The sequence below is a fragment of the Dipteris shenzhenensis genome, chromosome 19, assembly GCF_047967505.1.
Source record: "Dipteris shenzhenensis isolate YYH24624 ecotype China chromosome 19, Dip_SZ_1.0, whole genome shotgun sequence".
Lineage (NCBI taxonomy): Eukaryota > Viridiplantae > Streptophyta > Polypodiopsida > Gleicheniales > Dipteridaceae > Dipteris > Dipteris shenzhenensis.
This window is the reverse complement of record NC_141614.1, coordinates 38,996,123-39,021,375: the sequence shown is the minus strand read 5'-3', so window position 1 is coordinate 39,021,375 and position 25,253 is coordinate 38,996,123. Positions and strand designations below refer to the sequence as shown.

Below are 25,253 nucleotides of genomic sequence, written 5' to 3'. Positions count from 1 at the left end.
CTGAATTTGGCCTAAGGGTGCCAGGGGCATTAATTAATGTCCAAAGGATACCTATGATTGAATGTGTAACAAGTGCAACTCCTAGTGCTATTAGCTTGGTCCTATTCTCTAGGGTCATTGGTTTTGTTCACTAGGGTCATGTTTTAAAAAGTGACCCACTAGAGGTCCTATTTACTAGGGTCACTGGTTCTAAACACTAGGGTCATGACTTAAAAAGTGACCCCCTAAGGGCATTAAATTCCCACGTCCAATTTGCCATGTGTCCTGAGTGTGTGCATGCTTGGGCTCTATGCTTGACTTGTGGCGCTTGTGTGTCCCATCTGGAAGCACTTGGAAGGTCCTGGAGCCCTACCCTATCCTACCCTGCTGTTCTGGGTCTTCAGCCCTACCTTAGGAGTCTTTTGGAGAGTGTGGCAGATTTTTGCAGCTCTCCGTTTGCTGGCTGAAGACGTTTTTGAAGATTTCTCCGCGACATATTTTCTCCCGATGGTGTTTCGTGCTGCTGGCATGCTCCCTGAGCCTGGGTGTCTCTAATTTGGGCCTTTTCTGAAGCTTTTCTGGACATTCTTTGCGACATAATGCTTCCTTTTCATTGTCTGAGGCCATATTCCTGATCGCCTATCTCCTGGCTCCTGCCTGGTGCTATGCGCACTGAATTATGAGGTTGTGAGCTGGAATCCTCGCTTTGGTGGACGAATTCATGGTGGATTTGTTGCTGATTGCTGGACGACTTCTCTTGTGACCTTTTCTGGTGTTGGAAGGCAGTCAAGGACAGCTCCCTCCTGCCCGGGTCTGCTATTTGCTGGTCGACCATCCTTTGAGGCTGTTTCGAGCTGAAACAGGCACCATTTGCTGGCCAAATTCTTGTCTTCTTCTTCTGTGGACTGCTACTCTTTCTGAGTTTTGGAAGGTTGGATGCTCTGCCATTGGGCTGGAAGAGGATTGGGGCATTGGTTGTGATACTCTATTCCTAGGGAAGCTGTGGCAAGCTTTGGACTCAGTGATGGCTTTGATTCGTGTGGATGCATTGCTTGGCATGATGTTGGGTTATTCCGCTTGTGATATGCTTGGCTACTGGAGGGAACCAAGAGGATAGCAATGGGAGTAGGTCACTTGCATAACCACGGGTTGTCATTGTACTGGGTTGCACCTGCGGGTGAGTTCAGGAAGGGAGTCCCTTGTAATTGAACTAACCAGTGAAAAAATAAATACCGCAAGGGGCGCCAAGTGTTGGGGCCAACATGCGTCACTGTGTATGCTTATTGAGTAGGGGCATTCTAGCCTCCCTTGTTTTTGTGATTCAGTAATGGTATGCTGTGGAATTGTATGCTCCGAGTATTGTGTTTGGGCAATGGCAATTTTCACGGGGGCATGAAATTCTAAGTACTTTAATGTACTACAAGACCGTGACAACTTTGGTTGTAAAAGTCCAAGCATGGGCTTAATAATGTGTAATTAAACGCGGCATGGTGCCTAGCACATAAGCGTAATTAATCGCTAGGCCCAAAGGCATTCCAAGGAATTAAAAGAGTGGTTGTTGGGAAATGATGATGTGGCATTTTTAATGGGCCCCCTAGAGGGCCATGTACCCCTTAGAGTTCCAGGTGGCTCTAGTGCCTTCTACATGCTCCTTTGCCATTCCTGGACCTTCTTGGGCCTTCTAAACTTCACATGTGTGGTTTTCTCTCTCATCTTCTCCCTTTGTTGAGATTTTGGATTGGTTTTTCAGGCTCCTTCAGTTGAATTCCATTTTTCTTCATAACTCCTCACCTGTTTGGATTCCTCGACTTCCGTTTGGCCCGATGGCTTCCCCTCTGCCTCCCCTTCGTAGTGATATGCTTTTCCCTCCGTGCATTTGGTAGAACGGGCAGAGCTGAGCACTTTTTTTGTTGGTCAAATTTGCAAAAGTGGCTTTTTCTGGACCTTTTTGCTTCTACTGCCTCCTGGGCCTCTCCTCTTGCAAAGCTATAGCTTTTTGTTGAATTTCGAGTGGTCCCACGCGCTGGTTGACTGGTTTTTCTTAGTTTTGGAGGACTTTCCGGCAGTGAAACTTCTCCAAAACCTTCTCAATGCATTCCTCTCTGAAGCACGCATCTTTTGAGCCCAAGAACTCCCATTTCTTCGCAACAGAAGTGCTGCTTTTCGCATTTTTCAGTGGAATTCTTTTTGGTCGGCTCTTGTAAATGCTCTTTCTTCATGCCTTTGCACTCCTCTTTGGCTGAGAATGCAATTGGGCATTGGCTACTATGTCCTTTTGGCGATTGAGGACTTGGTTCGAGTTTTCAGGACTTGGTGAGTTGTGATTTTGCTGCTGCAATTTCTTTTTGCCATAAGCTATTGGTTGGCCTCGTGTGCCGCCTTTTTCTTGGCTCACAGGTGCTCAGGCAGTGTTACATGAGTCATTCTTTGGTTGGGTACTTTGCTGATTTTATTTTGGAGCTTTGAAAAGCTTTGTGAATGCCATCTGGAAACCACTCAAAGAGAGTGCAGCTGGGGTGCATGTGATTGCATCTGGACAGCCAATTGAATTACACTCGGAAAAGAGAATGCCTTTGGGTTGAGCCTATCGGTTAAGTACACTTATGTGATGGTGTTCTATGCTTGAAAGCCTTGCGAAGGCTTAGTGAATTGGGGCTGCGTGCTCAGTTGCAGGGAAGGTCTCCTAGATGCAACTTGTAATCATTTCACTGTGAAATATAAAGAAATACCGAAAGGGGTGCCACGGTGTTTGGGGCCAATCGGGTGCACTTGTCTATGTTTGTTGAGAAGGGGCATTCTAGCCTCCATCCCTTTTTCAGTGGTTTTGTTTGTGAACAAATGGGTAAATGCCAAATGGTGATCATGCAATGGTTAATGGTTGTGATATATGCTTTGTGAGCTGTAAATAAGTGCTGAAGTGATTAAAGGTTTAGTTCCACTGCTCTCTGAGTGATTAGAGGCCGGTTTCATTGGTTCCATTGCCGGGATACCACACACTCTTTCTCAAGAGGTGGGCCTCGGTAGTTTGGTGGAAGGATATCTTTGCTGCACTTTTTGACAGCTGAATATTACAACCATAAACATGGTGAGTACCCATGAGCAAGAGAGGTCCACAATTCCTCAAAGGGGAAGGCATGAAAGCCTTAATGATCCAGCTAGTGTACAGCTGTAGGGAGCACAACAAATGCCTTTTGAGCAGGCCACACATGAAGCTACAACTAAGCTCAACGGTGATACTAGTTCTAGCAATGAGTCAGATGATGCTACTATGTTGAATGCAGAGCTTGCAAGTGCAGTGACTGCTTTGACTCAGCTGGCTCAAAATTTGGTTTAGATTGTGCAAACAAATGCCAAGAAGAAGAAAAAATCAACAAAGCACAAGCACGGAAAGAGTGAGTACACACATGCATCAGCTTCTCATGGCGGACCGCACACTCATGCATCAGTTTCCCATGAGGGACAGCCATAAAAAATGACTCAGAAAGTAACTTCCAAGAGAGAGGGATCACCCAAAAGAGCACTTGAGAAAGAGGTACAAAAAGTACAGCCAGTGCAATAGTATGAGCAGTCAGCACAAGGCCTTGGTTTGGGTACTTCTACTCCTCAAAATAATAATGTGCAGTCCATAAATGTGGCTCAACCACCTCAGCCATATCTGAATATTTTGGTACAGATTCTATCTTTGATGCTATCTTGATTTCACAGCCAATTGGGCATAGAAAGCAAGCCATGTATGACAATGTGGGAATGCAGCCAGGCATGCAAGCCACATCATATGCTCCCATGCCTAATGTTCAGCCAAGCATGGCTCTCCCTAGTGAAGGGAATACTGCAAATATACAGCCATGTTGGGACAGCCAATATCAATTGTATATAAAGAATTTAAGGATGGTGGTTCTCATGTCAAGTTTGATACATATAATGGAGTACAGGACAGGTACAAAGCCCTCACATTCCTTCAACAATTTGATGCTGCATTTCTTGGGGGTTTGTTTACAGAAGCATCCAAGATGAGGAAGGTCGCCACATTTTTGAAAGGCAATGCACTGAAGTGGTACACCAACCTTATGCTTCATGGAGATGCACCTGCTACTTGGCTGGAATTTAAGCAAGTGTTCTCTTCTACTTGGCTTACTTCAACTTTTGAAGTTGAAGTACTTTCACACTAGCATGACTTGTCGTACAAACTCTGCAAGAATCTTGATGATTACACCTAGAGGTTTTGGGATGTTTTGCTGCCATTGAGCTCTTACATGCATGTTTCTTTGAAAGAGCAAATAGAGAGGTACTGTTGTGGATTACCTAGTGAGCTACATGATTATTGCATCAAACCCAAGGTGGGTTCTATGACTCAATTAATTGAGAATGCAAGGACAGCATATGCATGGATGCAGGAGAAGAATTTGGGCTTTATGTGTTAGAATTATAGATATAATTCAGCAGTGACCAATGTAATTTAATAAGCTAGTTAGGGGCACTTTTCCCTCTTTAAGAGGTTTTTTCCCCTAACCGCAGTTAGTTCACTAACTATGGTTAGTGACTACTAAGGTTTTGTCACTAGGACAAAACCTTCTCTCTCACTCATTGAGTTGTACTCTTCACACTCTTCTATTGCAACTCAGCTTTCAGCTTTCAGCTCTCCAGCTCTCACTCTCTTGCTCTCTCTCTCTCTCCATTTTCTACAGTTCTGTACCTGTATGTACAGCTCACTGTCATCGTCCGTACCAGCACGTACGCTCTCCGTACTGTCATCCGTACTTTCGTACTGGTCTTGCTTCCGTACAGCAGGTAGTCCTTTGATTTCGTACATGAGAAACTCGCAGGTGATCTCTGGCAAGCACATTTTGTAGACAGCCATTGTTTGGCTCAGTTTTTTGGGAGTACATTTGGGGCATTTGGTTTGTTGCAGACATTGCAATAAATACCAAGTGTTCAGTGTTTCATTGACACTGAAAGCAGATGCATCCGTAGAAGAAACATAACTGCAAGTCAAAAATGCATAAGTATCATCATTACAAGTGGCTGTACTATCCCGAGCATCTGGAACAGCCAGCCTAGAATCTGAAATGCAAGATAAAAAGGCATAATCCTGTCCAATAAAGTTGGCTGCAGCATCCCCACTGTCAGATGCATGAGGAGCTGAATCTGAAACAACCATACCGGAGCTGTTTTTCTTCTCTTTTGCAAGCCTTTTCCTGCATTCTGCAATGTGATGACCTGGCTTTTTGCAGTAGTGACAAAAACCCTTCTTCTTGGGCTTACTTGCATCATTTTTAGCCTTTTGTGAAGGCTGTCCTGACCCATTGGAAGACTGATTCACTGATGTCTTTGCCTGTCCCTTTGTTTTTTATTTAAACTTTGAGAGCATGGCTTGTTCACTTGCACGTGAAGCCAAGTTTTTCCTGGTCTGCTCTTCCTGAAGCAGAAGTCCTATCAACTCATGAAAAGTGAGAGGATTTGCACCGCCCCTCAATGATAAGTTCAGCGAGGTATGATGTTACGCTCTAGCTGAGGTAGCATGACCTCGGAAGAATCAGTCGACATTTCCCTTAAAGGATCTATCTCTGTAATTTATGTGTTTGCGCTTTATGTAAATGATCGGGAGGGATTTAATGTCAAGGTCCTAGGTGAGGGTTGATAGCACCAGACTAGGTGGATCTAAGGCTAAGGGCCTAATGCAAGAAATGTGCCTAGGGGCAAAGTAATTAATGCATCCCAGGAGAGGGGTGAAATGTTGCATTAGGAAGGCCCTATAAGGATGACATGTGGCATCTAGATCCATCTAGGGAGATGGGGCTTGCTGAAGTTAGTGAGAGAAGGAGATGGTGCATACACGTATATTGTTTTTGAATTCTCTGATGAGTTCTCACGCTTCAGCAGGATTTGGCTGGGTGGAAATACTTGGTGCTTCTCCCGTGATCTCTAGTACAGGAAATAGAGAAATGTGTTAACAATTGGTATCAGAGCCCAAGGTTGCGAAGGGGAAAGGTGTGGAGCGTAGGGCCTTGAATAGGCGATGCGTTGATCGCAACGATGCTGACGCTGTGCAGTGTACTGAAATACGGAATGAGGATTGATTCCTTTGGTAGATCGACGTACGCAAGCAAGTATTGAATGACAGGGAGGTCCTTCGACGTGGGCAGTCTGTGATTGACTGCGGATCAACAGAAGGCTGGCTGGTCGACGAACAGTAACGGGCGAACGGTGGGTGAGAGTCATCGATCATACGTGGTGCTACGTCGACGGACGTAGCTGGTGACGGATCAATCTTCACGGCGCTCACGTGGACCCACGAACGGACTGATGCAGTGATTCGACGAAGATAGCGTGGGGTTAGCTGGTTCGTTGGCGCAAGAGATTAGTCCGTGGACTGGGAGGATTATCGACAGGAACGGAGAGTAAGGTTCCCGTAACCCTGACGGAACAGGGACTGTTGGTAGGTACGGCGCCGATCAATTAAAGTGGAGATTGCAAAGGCTTTGGCCAGAACTGTCGATGCACAGTCACAAGGCCTTGCTGGGCCACGGGTGGTGTTTAAGGAGTTTTACATAAATGATCGGACCTGACGGAGGTTCGTTGACGAAGGTCTTCGACTGCTGGTTGTGTTCGGTGGTCTTTGGTAGAAAGTAGCGTTAGTTTGTTGTGGTGACCCTGCGGGAGGCTATTCGGTGCATAGGGAAGCCCGTGGAGAGCTGTTGGTAACAGTAATCGACTGCTTCTTTGGCGCATATACAGTCAGAGTACGGATGACTAGTGAGAGCTGATAGCAGGCGTACGTGCAGGCTACAAGCTGCGGGATTCGAATTCCAGGGAGCCTTTTATCTATTTTCCCTTTTGGTTTTCGTTATTCCTGTTTGTCAGAAGCAAGATTTTGTGTTAGCAATTGGTATAGCAAGGACAGATTATGCTTGAGGATATGCCTGTGTGCTTCAGTTGGAATTAGATTGCAGGAATTTCCCTAGTATAGGGAAAAGCGCCATCTGTGATATATGCCTGTGTCAAATACGTAATTAGTGTGCATGTCAGATTGCAGGAGTTCCCTAGTATAGGGAATTGTGTTCAGAGTGTCAATTTGTGATTACAGTGTTCTAAGGGTGTTTAAAAAAAAAAAAAAAAAAAACCCCAAAACAAAACACCTATTGATTTAAATGGAAGCAGAAGAAGGGGCTTCCAGGAGGGACCCTGGTGAATCAGGAGTCCGGCCGACCCAGCAGGGATCGCGCCCAGTAGCTCACACTTTATCTGGCAGAATTGCATTGCTGGAAGATGCCTTGCAACAGTTGTTAGCGCAGCAATTACAAGCTAATGCAGGGCAGTCCGAGCTTAGGAGAGCGATACATAGTATGTCTGCCAGACCTTCTCGAGAGGAGAAGGGAAAGGCTCCAATGGAACCGGAGTCTAGTGTCCATACGGTCGAGCCTAGGAAGGCTAAAGTGCCCATTATTGCCAATTACAGACCGGAAAAGTATTCTGGTCGGATGAACGACCGTAGCTCCGATGTCATTGAGACCTGGCTACACAAATGGGACGAGGCGTTCGCCATTTGTGAGATCAGAAATGACATCAAAAAGATCCGCGAGGCCACCCACATGTTTAGTGAGGCAGCGGATCGGTGGTGGATTAAACAACAAAAGGATGGCATAGCATCCACTACCTGGGAGGGGTTTAAAAGAGAGTTTAGGAAACACTTCTTACCTCCTGACGAGGCATCCCGAGCTTGGGATCAATATAGGAACCTGCGTCAGAGAAATTTATCAGTGGCAGAATACACTGATAAGTTTCGAGAGAGTGTAATGAAGGTTGACGAACCCCTGCCTCAATCAATCCAAGTGAAAGATTTCATATTTGGATTGAATGACCGAATAAAAATGGAAGTTCGGGCTAAGTACGCGAACACGCTAGATGATGCAATAGCTATAGCCTTGAACTACGAGGATGCCAAGGGCAGCAAGCCAAGTGGGTTTGCACAGGTCGGAACCCAGTATGGGTATCCGAAGAAATCTGGGTTTAAGAAGAAGTGGACTAGTAAAGGGAGTGGTTCGCAGCCGAGTGGTCAAGCCAAGCAGGCGAGACCGGCTGAAACTCCTAAACCAAGTACCACCATTGGAGTGAAGAGAAAAGTAACTCCAATGGCAGCCCGGGCTTGGTCTAAGTCTCCCTTGAACCCAGAACAAAGGGAAAAAGCGAGGAGGGAAGGCTTATGCTTTGGTTGCCTTCAACCTCATCAGTGGAAGGATTGTCCACGTAATAAAGATCGTCGGATGGCTGAGATGGTGATCTCAGAGTGCGACGTGGAGATGCAGGGAAGTCCCAGAGCGGAAGAGATGCAGATTCAGCTAGCGGGATCTTCTCAGAGGTTAGTACCTTGTTTGTTATGTGTGTCTGTTACTAAGTTAGTGACGAGTGCACCTGATAACATCCTATCTAAGCCCGCAGCAACGGGGTATACGGCCTTTAATGATACGGAGTTAATTAAAATGAAAGGGCAAGTAGCCAGTCATGATGTCATTGTGTTGTTTGACTCTGCGTCAACTCACAATGTGATTAACTCCAAGCTCGTGAAGAGGCTGAAATTAAAGAGTCCATCTGACTATGCGTATACAGTCAGGATGGCTGATGGAAGTTCAACTGAAGTATGGGACCAAAGGGTTACCCAGTTGGAGCTTCAGATTCAGGACTATACTGAGAAGCTTGATTTTGAAATAACCAAGCTTGCTCATGCGGATATAGCCCTGGGAATGGCGTGGCATTCTAGGAAGAATCCAGCCATTGATTGGAAAAAGCACGTATATCAATTCAAGATGAATGATGTGCTTTATGTCTTGCGAGGTGGAAAAGATATACCTCAGGGACCGTTGGTTTCCGTAATGGAAATCAGAAAGGCTCAAGTAGAGTTTTTATACCTTTGCACCGCATCGGTAGAGTCGGTGAATGATTCGTCGGCTAGTACTGATGTTACGCAAAGTGGTGAGATGGCCAAGCTGGCTAATCTTATAACAGAGGAGTTCTCTGAATGTTTTAGGGATGAACTACCTTACGGGTTACCTCCAGAGCGGAAAGTTCAGCATAAGATTGAACTGATCCCGCGGGCAGAACCTGTAAATAGGCCTCCCTATCGAATGAGTTTTACTGAAGAAGCAGAGGTGCGTAGGCAACTGGAAGAATACCTCAAGTTGGGGCAGATTCAACCAAGTTTCTCACCTTTTGCTTCACCAGTGATATTAAAGAGGAAAAAGGATGATACGTTTCGCCTCTGTATAGATTACAGAGCATTAAATAATATCACTGTTAAGCACAGGTATCCGATGGCTCGGATTGATGATTTGCTAGATGCATTACATGGAGCCGTAATTTTCAGCAAGATAGATCTTAAGTGCGGCTATCATCAGATCCGGATTACAGCCGAGGATGTGCATAAAACCGCTTTTAGAAGCAGGTTTGGTCATTATGAGTTTTTGGTAATGCCCTTCGGACTTACCAATGCTCCAGCGACCTTCGTCATGCTTATGAATGATTTACTACGTCCGTATATCGGAAAGTTCGTAGTACATTTTATTGACGATATCTTGATATTCAGTAAAAGTGTTACTGAGCATTGTGAACACTTAAGGATAGTGTTCAGTACTTTGAGGAAAGCCAGTCTTTACGTGAATAAAAAGAAAACTATACTGTGTATGGGTAGGCTTGAGTACTTAGGATTCATAATTACTCCACAGGGGGTAGAAATGGATCCAAAGAAAGTGGCTGCGATACTGACTTGGCCAATCCCTCAGAGTCTGACCGCGTTGCGATCATTCTTGGGATTTGTCCAGTTTTATAGAAGGCATATCAAAGGATATTCCGGAATAGTATCGCCATTGACTGATCTGACCTCAGATAAAGTACCTTTTATTTGGGGACAGAATCAACAAGAAAGTTTTAACACCATAAAACAAGCTGTGGTCTCAGGACCGGTGTTAAAAATAGTTGATCCCCAGAAACCGTTGTTCCTAGAAACCGATGCAAGTGGCATTGCGGTAGGAGCAGTCCTCCTTCAAGAGGGAAGGCCAGTAGCCTTTGAAAGCAAGAAGCTTTCTCCCTCTCAAAGGAATTGGCCAACTCATGAATTGGAGTTGTATGCAGTTATCCATGCTTTGAAAACATGGAGGCATTATCTGTATGGTTCAGAGTTTTATGTGGATGTGGATCATGATACTCTGAAACATTTCTGTAAACAGCCTGACTTGAGGGGCCGCCAAGCTAGGTGGGCAGAGCTCATGCAGGAATTTAATCTAACGATTCGGTACCGAAGAGGAAAAGACAATAAGATAGCTGATGCGTTGTCTCGCATTATGCACAACCTGAGTTTCACGGTATTAGAGAGTGCTCTAATGACCGAGATCAGAGAAATTCAGAAGGTGGACGAGTTTGTCCAGAGCTTATGGCCTAAAGCTCATGTGTTAAAACCCGGGGAAAGTGAAAAGGATGACCTGGCATCCAGAAAAGGCCAAACTTATGCAAGATATACCATAAGGGATGGTATGCTAGTTAGAAATGGCAAGGTTGTAGTACCTGGTCAGAATGATCTCAGGCTGAGAGTCATTCGACAATGCCATGATAGCCCGTGTGCGGGACATCCAGGAGTCGAGAAGACATATGATCTCGTGAAGCGAGATTTCTTTTGGCCAAAGATGAAAAAGCATATTCATGAGTATGTGACACGGTGTTTCTCGTGTCAGGTAAGTAAGGCCGAGCGGGTGAAGCCACCCGGACTTTTACAGCCCTTGGAAATACCACTAAGTAAGTGGGAGAGCATTTCCATGGATTTTATTGTAGGACTACCTGCAACGCAAGGAGGGTATAATTCTATCCTTGTGGTGGTTGATCGTCTAACCAAGATGGCTCACTTCATTCCGACTAGAGAGTCTATTAGTGCCCCGCAAGTAGCGGATTTGTTTATTAGACATATATTCCGTCTGCATGGATTACCTAGATCCATAGTGTCAGACAGAGATGTCAGGTTTACCGGTCACTTTTGGACAGCGGTATTTGAGACACTAAGGACTGAGTTGGGAATGAGTAGTGGGGATCATCCTGAGACGGATGGTCAGACGGAGAGAGTCAACCAGACTTTAGAGGATATGCTGAGGGCATATGTGTCATTGAGGCAACATACATGGGACAAGTGGTTGCCATTATTGGAGTTTGCCTACAATGATAGAAAACATTCATCTACTGGGTTCAGTCCGTTTGAACTGAACTATGGTTATAGACCAGCCAATCCGACTATAGTTGGAGTACCTCAGAAAGTGCCTAGTGCCGCGAACTTTGTAGTTCAGATGCGGGAGATGCTAGCACTTGCGAGAGCTAATATCCGCCAGGCTATGGATAGAGCCAAGGTGTATGCGGATGAAAATCGGTCTATAAGAGTATTTGAAGAAGGAGAAAAAGTTTTTCTCAGAATTCCTTCGCACTCGAAGTCGTTGACTTCAGGAGAGTGTGCTAAGTTATCACCTCGATACTGTGGGCCGTGGTTAATTCTAAAGAGAATAGGCAGTGTAGCCTATAAATTAGAATTGCCACAGGGGTGTAAGGTGCACCCGGTTTTTCATGTTTCACGTTTAAAGAAATTTTTACATACTGGTGACTCACTAATCGAAGGTGTGGTTTTGTTTCAGGAGATAGAGGATATTGCAAAGCGCAAACCAACAAGAATCCTGGACCGAGGAACAATGCAAATACGAAATCGGAAGATACCCACGGTGTTGGTTGCATGGCATGGTCAACCTCTATCCGAAGCTACCTGGGAGTCCGTATATCAGTTGCGGAGAGTGTTCCCAGACTTTATCATCGAGGACGCTGATGTCTGAAGAGGGAAGGAATGTTACGCTCTAGCTGAGGTAGCATGACCTCGGAAGAATCAGTCGACATTTCCCTTAAAGGATCTATCTCTGTAATTTATGTGTTTGCGCTTTATGTAAATGATCGGGAGGGATTTAATGTCAAGGTCCTAGGTGAGGGTTGATAGCACCAGACTAGGTGGATCTAAGGCTAAGGGCCTAATGCAAGAAATGTGCCTAGGGGCAAAGTAATTAATGCATCCCAGGAGAGGGGTGAAATGTTGCATTAGGAAGGCCCTATAAGGATGACATGTGGCATCTAGATCCATCTAGGGAGATGGGGCTTGCTGAAGTTAGTGAGAGAAGGAGATGGTGCATACACGTATATTGTTTTTGAATTCTCTGATGAGTTCTCACGCTTCAGCAGGATTTGGCTGGGTGGAAATACTTGGTGCTTCTCCCGTGATCTCTAGTACAGGAAATAGAGAAATGTGTTAACATATGAAAGCTGAGATAAGACTCAGGAAGAGAATTCAGAGTGGTTGTAATCATCTCTGAATCAGGAATAATTCCAGAGGGAGTAGTTGGTACCATCCAACTTGTCTTCCTGTGAAAGACCACCGAACTGGAAGTCATTCTGATTTTGATGGGCCATATCTGAGAAAGAGATTTAAGCAGATAACAGAATTCCCTTACTGGGAATGAAATGCACAACTCCCAAAAAACACAGCCAAGCACTGGCTGTAAATGCAACTCAGATTTCTGCACTTGCATTGTCAGAAATCTGTCCAAGCATCAAAAACTCTCCAGAATATGCCAAAAGTGCTGCAAAACACTTCAAGAAAGGCAGTATGAACTGAAAACTCCAGAAATTGCTCTCCCAACACAAAAGCCCCAAAATAGGCCTGAAATTACAACCGGAAAGGGGCAAATTGATCAAAAGCCCTAAATGTTGCAAGAATTGCGCTCTGTCTGCAAAAGCCCCAAATTTCACTGCGAGATTGCAGTGTAATTACAAAAGCCCCAAATTTCTTCAAGAAATTGTACTGCAGAACTGAAAGCCCCAAATTTCGAGCTTGAAATTGCAACCAGAAACAGGCAGAAGTACAGAAAGCCCCAAATTTTGCAATTTCAGCAGAAAGCCCCAAATTTCAGACCAAATCTGCAATGTTTGCTCCAAGTGTAGCTCCGAAACTACAAAAAAAGCCCACGCAGCAGAGTACCAGATAATCTTAAGGCATAGTCATCTTCCCTGTCTCGGACAGCACATTTGTCATCCTCAAAGATGACCTGAAATCCAGCTTTGTTAAGAGTGGACACTGAAAGAAGATTTTTGGTTATACCAGGCACATATAAGACATCTGAAAGTCTGAAAATTGAGCCATCAATGGCAGTGAGCTCAACATCTCCTGTGTCATGTACTGAATATGATGAGTTGTTGGCACAAGTGACTTTCTTACCAACGGGAGGTGGATGCAAGGAAGTAAAAAGACACTTCCTAGAAGTGATGTGCTTGGAAGCCCATGCTCTTGCAGTTTCTACCCCTACAGCTGCCATGCAGAATGCAGAATTATGGCATGCCCGATATGGCCACATGCATTACAACAGCTTGATGACACTTCAGAAGTATTCCATGGTTGATGCATTGCCACCTCTTGAGATACCTCCTCCACATGTCTGTGAAGGGTGCATTTTAGGCAAGATGCATAGATTCCCCTTCAAGAAGGATGGTTCAGTTAAAGCTGTCCGCAAATTACAGCTTATACATAGTGATGTCTGTGGTCCCATGAGGACTCTATCGTTGGGGGGTCATCTCTACTTCGTTACATTTATTGATGATTACTCCAATTTCACTTGGGTTTTTGGGCTGAAACGCAAATCAGAAGTGTTCACGGTGTTTAAACACTTTTCAGCCATGGTTGAAAATGAAACCGGACTCAAGATACAGACATTGCGCACAGATAGAGGTGGGGAATACTTGTCTGCAGAATTTGATGCTTTTTTGAAAGGCAAGGGTATTGTGCATCAGTTCACAGTCAGGTTGACCCCTCAGCAAAATGGCAAAGCTGAGAGGAAAAATAGAACTCTCATGGAGATGGACAGATGTATGCTGAAAAGCAAACACATGCCTCACAAATTCTGGCTTGAGGGCTTGATGTGTGCCAATTACATTTTGAATCCGGCTCCCACTAAGGCTTTAAAAACAAAAACTCCTTATGAGGTCTGGAATGATAGAAAGCTTTCAGTGGATCACTTCCGAGTCTTTGGATGCCTTGCTTATGCTCTTGCCAGTTGAATTTAGGCAGAAGTTGTCAGATAAAGCCATTAAGTGCATATTTGTTGGGTACAGTGCAGAAAGCAAGGGGTACCGTCTCTACAATCCTGCTACACGCAAGATCGTAGTAAGTAGAGATGTGATATTTGCTGAAAATTCAGCTCACACTCAGGCTGAATTTCAAATGCCTTCTTCTTCAGAGGATGTCTTTGAGGGGTTGCTACCCATTGCCTTGTGTTCCCCTGCTGATATTTCTGATGCAAATCAGAATTTACAGCCACCTCCAGATGCTTTAGTTCCGCCACAGGATGTCTTGCCCCCTTCTCAGGCAGTGGAACAGGTGGTGCAGCAAGAAATTGCAGACATACATGCAGCAAAAACAGTCCCAAACTGGCTGTTACAGACTCTCAGGGAGAGTAAAATTGATGCTCCGTTACCTGGCAGGACTCGCAGTGCAGCAAGACACATGGAAGGTGCTAATTCAGTGGAATCAGCATATGCAGATACTCTTCTTGATGAGGAGGAGCCTGCCACATTCGAAGAGGCAAAGGACAATGTGCATTGGATGAATGCCATGCACGATGAGTTGCAGTCCATTGCAAAAAATCAGACTTGGGATGTTGTAGACTTGCCACCGGGTAAACATGCCATTGGCACATGATGGGTTTTCAAGGTCAAACGGAAGCCAGATGGCTCCATTGACAGATATAAGGCAAGGCTGGTTGCTAAAGGCTATGCTCAGAAAAAGGGCATAGATTATGAGGAGACATTCGCTCCTACATCCCGGATGACCACCATCCGATCAGTTATTGCAATGGCTGCACATTTTGAGTGGAATGTTCATCAGTTGGACATAAAAACAGCCTTCTTAAATGGGGACTTGCTGGAAGAGGTGTATGTCAAACAACCTCCAGGCTTTGAAATTACAGCAAATGCACTTCAAGTATGCAAGCTCAACAAAGCTTTATATGGGCTGAAACAGGCCCCTCGTGCATGGTATGCCAAGATTCATGCCTTTTTGACCAGCAAGGGGCTGCACAATAGTCCTACTGAGAGCACCCTCTACATCAAGATGGATGGGGGTGAAATTTTAGTCATCCTTCTTTATGTCGATGACTTACTGCTCACAGGGTCCAATGAAGACAAAATTGCAGATTTCAAAGCTGATTTGCAGACCAACTTTGACATGTTAGATTTGGGGCTGCTTTACTTTTATTTGGGGATCCAGTTCTCTCATGAGAGACGTGGCACTGTTATGTCTCAGTCCAAGTATGTTCAGAAACTCTTGGACAGATTTAACATGCATGATTGTAAGCCCATAGCCACTCCCATGGAGCCGGGGCTGAAACTCACAATGCATGATGCACGAGAATTAGTTGATGCCACACTTTACAGTCAGGCTGTTGGATGCCTCATATATCTCTGCAACACTAGACCTGACATTCGGTTTGCAGTATCTCAGGTGAGCAGGTACATGCACAGCCCAAAAACTATGCATTGGCAGGCAGTTAAGCGCATCTTCCGTTATTTGTAGGGCACGAAGTCTTTTGGCTTGCTATTTCCCAGGGGGTGACTTGCAGATGCATGCCTACAGTGATTCAGATTGGGCTGGTGATTATGATACTAGGCAGTCCACTAGTGGCAATTGTTTCTTTTTGGGTAAATCTTGCATTTCCTGGCTGAGCAAGAAACAATCTACAGTGGCTACCTCATCATGTGAAGCTGAGTACAAGGCAGCTTTCACAGCAACAGTTGAATGTGTCTGGCTGCGACGTCTATGTAATAAAGCATCATATTTCAGCGTACTTGATTTTTGTCAAAGAGGACAGCCAACCAGTTCAGGAAGACTCTACTCTTTCTGCTTTAGATAGAGAAAGGGCTGCTTTTATTGTAGATTTTCAGGATTGTTTCTTAGATGCACTTCCTCAAGAATTACCTCCCAAGAGGCCCGAGGATCATCAAATTGATATAATTCCAGGAAGCTCACCGCCTAATATACCTCCCTATCATGTCAGTAAGGCACAACAGGAAGAGAGAATGTCACAAGTGAAGGAACTCTTGGAAAAGGAATTAATACAGCCAAGTTATTCTCCTTACTGTTTCCCTGTGCTGCTTGTGCAAAAGAAGGATGGCAGTTGGAGAATGTGTATTGATTATAGGGCTTTGAATAAAGTTTCCAATTCCACGCATTGATGATATATTGGATCGGTTGGAAGGTTTCTCAATGTTCAGTCGTATTGACCTTAAAAGTGGATACCATCAGATAAGGATACGGCCTGAAGATGTCTACAAGACTGCCTTCCGCACTTCATTTGGCTTATATGAGTTCCTTGTGATGCCTTTTGGTTTGACTAATGCACCTGCTACTTTCAATAGAATGATGGACAAAATTTTTAGAGCACACAGAAAGTTTGTGGGCACTTTCTTCGATGACATCATTGTGTTCTCTAAAAATGAGTAGGAGCACAAGAAACATCTCACTATTGTGTTTCAAGAGTTGAAAAGACACAAGCTATTAATAAACACCAAGAAAAGTGAGTTCTTTATGCATGAGATCCATTTTCTCGGTCATATAGTGTCAAAGGATGGAGTTAAGATGGATCCTGCAAAAGTTGAGGCCACAAGGAGTTGGCCAATTTTGAAAAATCTGCATGAAGTCAGAAGCTTTCTTGGGTTGTGTTCATACTATCGGAGGTTTATAAACTACTTTGCAGAAATTGCTTCTCCCTTGCATGCTTTACAAAAGAAAGCTGTACCGTTTCGGTGGGGACCAAAGGAAAATGCAGCTTTTGAAGAGCTGAAGCAAAAGTTGTGTTCTGAACCCGCTATTATCTTGCCAGATCTTGCAAAACCCTTTGGTGTAACTTGTGATGCATGTGGGAATAGCATAGGAGGCACTTTGATGCAGGATGGCAGAGTGGTTGCATATGAGAGTAGAGTTCTCAAAGATGCTGAATTGTACTTGCAGACGTATGAGAAGGAAATGTTAGCAGTGATACATGCTTTGACCACATGGAAACATTACCTTCTTGGAGCTGATTTTTATGTGCAGACAGATTATCAGTCACTAAGATATTTTCTCACGCAGAGAAAATTATCTGAAAAGCACATGAGATGGGCTAACTTCCTCTCAATGTTTCATTTTCAAATTGTACATGTGCCGGGTAACAAAAATGTCGTGGTTGATGCACTTTCTAGGAAACCACAGCCTGAAGTAGTCTCCAAGAAACCCAGTGTTTCAGCAGTGAGCATTGCTTACAACAATGTGTTAGATGTGATGAAAGATCAATATGTTAATGATGCTGATTTTTCAACTATTTATGATCAGCTTTCTAATGGTCAAAGGCATGATCACTATATGTTGAAAGAGGGTTTCATTTTGATGCATGGACGACTCTGTGTCACTAATCAGATGTGACAGAAAGTCATAATGGAAAGTCATGCTCCTCCATATGCAGGACATAGGGGAATTACAGCAACAATTACAGCAGTGGAGCAATACTTTTATTGGCCATCTTTGAGAAAAGACGTGGAAGAATATGTGAGAACATGCATGGTTTGTCAGAAAGTAAGGTTTGATATGCAGAAGGCACCTTGGTTGATACACCCTTTGCCAATTCCGGATAGACCATGGCAAAGCATAGCTATGGATTTTGTGTTTGATCTTCCACGTACTCCTACTGAACATGATGGATTGTGGACAATAATTTGCAGGTTTAGCAAACAGCATAGGAGGCACTTTGATGCAGGATGGCAGAGTGGTTGCATATGAGGGTAGAGTTCTCAAAGATGTTGAATTGTACTTGCAGACGTACGAGAAGGAAATGTTAGCAGTGATACATGCTTTGACCACATGGAAACATTACCTTCTTGGAGCTGATTTTTATGTGCAGATAGATTATCAGTCACTTAGATATTTTCTCACGCAGAGAAAATTATCTGAAAAGCACATGAGATGGGCTAACTTCCTCTCAATGTTTCATTTTCAAATTGTACATGTGCCGGGTAACAAAAATGTCGTGGTTGATGCACTTTCCAGGAAACCACAGCCTGAAGTAGTCTCCAAGAAACCCAGTGTTTCAGCAGTGAGCATTGCTTACAACAATGTGTTAGATGTGATGAAAGATCAATATGTTAATGATGCTGATTTTTTAACTATTTATGATCAGCTTTCTGATGGTCAAAGGCATGATCACTATATGTTGAAAGAGGGTTTCATTTTGATGCATGGACGACTCTGTGTCACTGATCAGATGCGACAGAAAGTCATAATGGAAAGTCATGCTCCTCCATATGCAGGACATAGGGGAATTACAGCAACAATTATAGCAGTGGAGCAATACTTTTATTGGCCATCTTTGAGAAAAGACGTGGAAGAATATGTGAGAACATGCATGGTTTGTCAGAAAGTAAAGTTTGACAGGCAGAAGGCACCTCGGTTGTTACACCCTTTGCCAATTCCGGATAGACCATAGCAAAGCATAGTTATGGATTTTGTGTTTGATCTTCCACGTACTCCTACTGAACATGATGGATTGTGGACAATAATTTGCAGGTTTAGCAAACAAGCCCACTTTGTGCCAGTAAGAAAGAAAATTACAGCAGATCAAATGGCCAAATTGTTTCTGCAGCATGTCTTCCAGTATCATGGGATGCTTGAATCCATAATCAGTGATAGAGATACGAGGATGACCAGCCTCTTTTGGAGAGGGTTGTTTGAAAATATGGGCACTACGCTGAATTTTCCGTCATCTTTTCACCCTCAGTCTGATGGACAATCAGAGCTGGAAAACTCTACCATCTTGGATATGTTTAAATGTGCTATGTCTCAGACCACAAAAGCAAATGGGAGCATTATTTGCCTTTGCTGGAATATGCTTACAATAATACGGTACACACATCCACAGGTAAAGCACCTTTTGAAATAGTGGAAGGTGCCAGGAAGATACCGCCCATTTTGCATACAAAAGAGAAAGTCTTCGAAGTTGATCGTTTTGTGGAAAGCCTTGAAGAGGCTTACAAGAAGATCAAATATGCCTTGCAAAGAAGTCAGGACAAGCAGAAAAGAGCAGCAGATAAGCACCGCAGGGAATTGGTATTCACAGAAGGTGATTGGGTTTTGCTGCGTTTTTAGAAGGCAAGGCTGAAAAATAAGAAAGGCAAGGAAAGGTTGTACACAAAGCTGAACATGCGTTACTTTGGTCCTTTCCAGGTTTCTGAAAAGATAAACGAGGTAGCTTACAGGCTAAAGTTGCCTCCGCATTGGAAGATACATAATGTCTTTCATGTGAGCTTATTAAAGCAATATCATGGAGATATTCCCGAGGATTTACCTGATGAGGTGTAGCCTGAAGTGGAAGAACATGATGAACTTCTGGTCCCAGAGCAGATTCTGGCACACATAGATAGAAAGCTCAAGGGTAAAGTTATCCGTCGCTACTTGGTAAAATTTTAAAATTACCCATCACTTGATGCGAAATGGATGGAGGAAGGTGAATTGGTAGATTCACCTCGGATATTGCAGCTTAACCTTGATGCTTTCCAATTAGAGCCGACTGCGGTCCGGGCTCCTACAGGTAGTTCAGCAGAGCGAGCGTCTGGAGCATTACCTCGTGTTTGAGAGGGGGGTAGCACCTCCACTCCCTGAGTACAGACGGGCTCACCGTGATTTCATGAGGTCGCTTGATGACACTGTATGTTTCATCCGAGATACTGAGCTGACAGTATTTCTGCTGTGAGACTTCATGATATTGATGCATCTTGACTATTGATCTCCGAGGATCACATAGATTTTGAGTAGTGTATATGGATGGATGCATGCCTCTCCTAGCCATATTTTCACTGTCTCTGTATACTATAGTTGCGGCTTTCTTGTATACTCTTTTATGCTATATTTCATGCTCACTTGTGTTTTGGGGCAGCAAACTGTGGTTTCCTGTTTCAAGAGAGGGGTATGTCACGGGGGCGTGAAATTCTAAGTTGGGGTTTAGAATGATTCGGAGTAAGCCTTCAATCCCACATGAGATAGTACAGGTATAGTTCGCCATGACACCTCTCCAGGTTAATGCCCGCTTTCAAACAGTGACATTCATCCACAGAGTTTGGGACTTGTCACTTACCTCACTAGAGACTACCAAGGCATCCAAACGACTAACAGAGGGCAGAGCACATACATGGTATGCACATATATCCATATCGTTTGCTAGGCACGGTATTCAGATGGACAGGCTTCCCCCATTCCAGTACAGCATGGACGCGTCACCTGAGTCGATCGCACAAGATGAGAAGGGCTAGGTGGAGATGGTATCTCTACCATCTCCACCTAGCCCTTCCACTAGAGGGCCAGAACTGGAGATGGTATCTCCACCTAGCCCTTCCACTAGAGGGCCAGAACCTTGCTGTGGTTGTCCGTGCTGCATGAACTAGTTGATAGAATGGAAAAATTTCTTGGAGAATGGAATACTTTTTTGGCAGTAAATTGAGCATGAGAAAGGGTGAGAAGTTCTTTGTTGGGTGCTATGTTGCATGGATGACTGCAAATTGTAGTCGCGTGTCAAAAGCCTATATTTTGTGCGATTAACTTATATCTGCAGAATTGTATACAATATTATATGCATGTTTGATTTCAAACATCATGTAATCACGAAGCACTGGATTGTTAGGCATACAGTAGGCCGAGTTACATTTAGCATAGCTGAACAAGTAAAAATATGCACATCATTAATCGGTGGGCACAATGCAACTGTTCAGTTTTACATGTTGTCAACATGAGCTGGACTTGAGCGAGTGCCTAAAGGCCAAACTTATCTCAGACTACACTAAAGATGTACCAATTTTAGGAGGCCATTTCACCATACCTCACCAAGGCGGCTCATATTTGCCTCATTTATTTTGCTCTCTCCCAGGCTGATGCTCAAAGCATACCAAAGATGTTGGTTAAGCAAACCAAAAACACAGATTGTCCCATGTACAAAATGTCCCTAGATAGGTGGAATAATCGGTATGCACGTCGGTTTCATTTAGGATTTGAAGGATCTGGTAGAATTGGACAAGGAAAGTCAAGAAACAAGTATACTATTGGGCTTGTCCCCAAAGCTCAAAGCTCTATGATTCCATGACATGGAACCCACTGCATCAGCTCTGACCACATAAAGACCATGTACCACACCCGGGAAAGGTACCATCAGGAAATAATGATGATACCAGGTCCAGCCATCGCGGAAAGTCATGTGTGTGTGTGCGTGCGTGTGCACGCACACATGTTGTTGTTGAAGAGCTTAGATTAAGCTTGGCATTGTAAACAAAAACCATAACACTTAAAATCAAACAGCCTTCACTTAATAAAACACTTATCATTGTATTGCATGCCTATTTTATGGCAATGTTATTGTTTGAAGCCTTTCGCGCGCGCACACACACACACACATGCACACACGACTAAACCAAGCATTCAAGAGACTTGTGTTTTGGCATTCTGACTATAGTTCTGTTGTTTTTGCACTGTCTAAACGAAAATTCAATGCCATGCTTGCTTTTGTGAATATATAGAAAGCTAGCTTCAATGCTGGGTTGTCTTGTCTAATGTGCAGTTGTGTTGTTTTTTGCAGGTATGCCAGCTTATATTTTTGTATGTGCATTGATTCTGATGATAATGAACTAGAATGCCTTGAGGTCATCCATCATTTTGTTGAAATTCTTGATCGCTACTTTGGTAATGTGAGTATTTTGGCTATTTTTGTAATATTGGTATTGAGAAAGTTTTAAAACTGAAGATGGTTGTAAAACACAACTAAATAGGTTTTGGTTTAAGGTCATATTGGCAATTGGAGGTTCTCAAATCATTTAGCACGAAAACCAAAGAAGTGTTTTACTGGTGCAGGTTTGTGAGCTGGATTTAATTTTCAATTTTCACAAGGTGAGGCTTATTTTTGTACCTGGTGTAGCTTTAGTTAAATATTGCTCTAAATCATATGTACTTTGTGCCATTCAAGCATGCTTTTGAATTTGTTTTGACATCACCTTCTCCACAAAAGAGTCTGCTGTCATAGAGTGCTTGGATTACAGATTCCAGAACAAACTCTATACAAAGTTCTATTTGCTGTGCTGTTAGGCATATTATATTCTGGATGAGCTTTTGATTGCTGGAGAACTTCAAGAATCAAGTAAAAAGTCCATAGCACGGGTGATTGCTGCACAGGTGACAAATTTGTCCTAGTTCCATTTTCTTTTTTCTTTGGGCAAATGTTTCTTGTAAAGGTGAAGATGTAACTGAGAATTTTTTAAATGAGTTTGGGTCACCATCAACAAATTGAAATGTAGGCTCTATCACGTAAAAAATGCAAAAGTGTAACATCTTTAAGCCATGGCCCTGGTGGTACAGCTTGCTGTCCTCCTTGTATTTAGGTGTGCATTATGTGGATATATTACAGTTCGTCTCTAATGTAACAGTAACTTATTATAAGGCCCTTTGTATCCATGTCTTTCATGTATGTTAGTAGTGTGGGGGTCCATCCTTGGATGCCATAATTGTTACTCCCAACTATGTACATATTTGTGATTTGTAAACTTTCAACCAACTATCGTGAGATTCATTTCTAAAAACCAACACATAATGACGTGTGATGGATATTTCTTCCTCTGCTGATATTCTAGTAATCTTTCTAGCTGCTAGTGTATTTTTCCAGCTACGTTTCTGAGCAGTTATGGTGTATTTGAGGCATAAAAATTAGAATATCTTGTCTTCACAAGCCAGGGTTGTGTAAGTCCTTAGGTGCATAGCTTCCGGGGCGCGTAAGAGGTGAGCTTTGAAAGAAATTTAAGGTGCACGCTAGATCTGCCACATTAGATCTGTCATGTTAGAAATTTAAGGTGCACGTTAGATCTGTCACATCCCTGCCCCCTACCCCCTAAAATAAAAGAGAAGGGTGAGGGGAGGAATATTCATGTAGCATATAAAGAAGTATAGGAAACACCTAAAACATCCTTATTTAAACTTAAATAGTCATCAAGGAACCATGAGATAATTGACATGCATCATTATACATACATGATAAACTTGAAACCTCGCACCATATAATTACTGCAAATATTCTCTCATATGTTCTCTCTCTCACTCCCTCTCTCTACAGACGAAGCACTTGGTCGTGCGAACCGCCTCCTAGATGCTTGTTAGGCTCCGTAGTGTTTAGGAAAATAAGCCTTCCTAGTACCTGCAACAATTAATTAAAGTGCACTACCATGGCACCCATTAATTGTTAGTGCTTTGCATGCAAATAACACATTGTGGACTAATTCTAGTCATGGTGGGCGTCCCCATTGAACACATGTGCACATATAATAAATATATATAAAAATATATTTATTCTCTGGTTGACCGGAGTCAACATTCTTGATTATAATTAAGAGGCTTTGACCAAGGGTCGAGGTGTCTTTATTATAGTCAAGTCTCTCTAACCGAAGTTGGCACAACTCTCCAACCAAAGCTGGCACATCTTGGTTAACCGTAGTTAACCCTCTTGGCACATGCCAAGTCTCGTCGACCGAAGTCAACACTCTCTGACCGTAGTCAGCTTTGTGGTTCTCTGGTTAACCGTAGTTAACCCTCTTGGTAATAAACCAAGTCTCTCTGACCGGAGTTAGGCTTACTTGACCAGAGTCAAGTATCTTTGATCATAGTCAATTCTTTGACCATGAAAGGAACTCTTTGACCATAATTAACACATATGAAAACTCTTTAATTATGATCAGATAAATGGTCAACTGTACTTTGACGTAGGATATTTACATTGTGGTGACATCCCCTGGGCTTTTATTCAGTTGACCTCAACTGAAAAGCTTCCTTGTAAACATCCAAAAGTTGTGGATGATCGGACCACTTGGCATCCAATGCCGTATAATTCTTGAATTGTACAATATACCTGTAAAACTCCTTGCCTTGAGGGCCTTTGCGTACAGTATGGTACACAATGTGTTCTGGTTGAAGGACCTCCTCCAGCTCATCCACTTGTGGTGGATCCTCTGATACTGGCTCTGTAGGCTCTGGCCCTTGGAATTTCTTTAGAAGACTCACATGGAATGCATTGTGAATCCTCCAATGCTCTAGCAATGCCAACCTATATGCAATCTCATTTATTCTTTTTGTAGCTCTGAAAGGGCCATAATATCTGGAAGATAACTTTGCATACACTTTCTGTTTGCCTTTAAGCTTGCGGAGCCTAGCTTTCTCGAACTTTAAAAGTACCCAATCCCTTCTTGAGATTTAACTCTCTCCTATGCTTATCTGCAGCTCTTTTATGCTTCTCTTGAGACCTTTCAATTGCTGTCTGGACTTGGCTATAAGCTGTCTGGAGGTCTCTCACAAACTGATCAGCTCCAAATATTTCATCCTTGGTCCTCAGGATAGATGGCAGAATCACCTTCCCATAAATGACCTCAAAGGAGGCTTTCCTTGTAGAGTTGTGTACTGTATTATTATAAGCAAACTCTACCAATGGTAGGTACTTTTCCTAAGTGTGAACCTTGGTTACCCACGTAGCATTTCAGCATGTCCAATGCTATAGATTTTGCTACTTCACTTTGACAATCTGTCTGGGGATGGAAAGAAGAAGAAAAATTCAAATTCGTCCCCATATTATCAAATAAAGCTCTCCAGAATAGACTGGTCATTCTGGGATCTCGATCACTGACAATGGACTTAGGCATACCATGGTGCTTAAAGATCTGTGCCATGAAAAGCTTAGCCATATGATCTGTCTTTATGGTTTTGCGAACTGGAATGAAATGAGCTTGCTTGCTGAATGTATCAATGATAGTCTAAATCCCATCATTCCCTGACTTTGATCTTGGCAAATAAAAAATGAAGTCCATTGCAATACTTTCCCACGGTGCCTGAGGCACGGGAAGAGGCATAAGTAGGCCAGGTGCCTTCCGTCTATCATACTTCACTTTTTGACACGTAAGGCATTCAGTAACAAACTGATGTATATCTTTCCGCATCCCTGGCGAAAAGAAATATCTCTCTAGTGCTTGAGTTGTTGCTGTAATTCCTCTATGTCCAGCATAGGGAGGTGCATGGCATTCCTCCAAAATCTTTTTCCTCATCTCTTGGGTGATGCATAGGCAGTCATCTTTCATTAAATACCCATCTTTTAGGGAATAGTGACTGGTGGACTGCCCCTCTT

At 43.4% G+C, this 25,253-nt stretch overlaps 1 protein-coding gene across 2 annotated transcripts in view; it reads left to right on the top strand.

The window, feature by feature from the left end:
* Positions 1 to 25,253, top strand: part of LOC147890452 (AP-1 complex subunit sigma-1-like) — a 55,070-nt gene that overhangs the window by 24,180 nt on the left and 5,637 nt on the right. For both annotated transcript variants that reach the window (XM_087390522.1, XM_087390521.1), the window contains exons 3-5: positions 21,681 to 21,789; positions 21,953 to 21,988; positions 22,184 to 22,270. In XM_087390522.1, the coding sequence (XP_087246648.1) occupies positions 21,681 to 21,789; positions 21,953 to 21,988; positions 22,184 to 22,270 (232 nt within the window). The remainder of the gene's footprint in view (positions 1 to 21,680; positions 21,790 to 21,952; positions 21,989 to 22,183; positions 22,271 to 25,253) is intronic.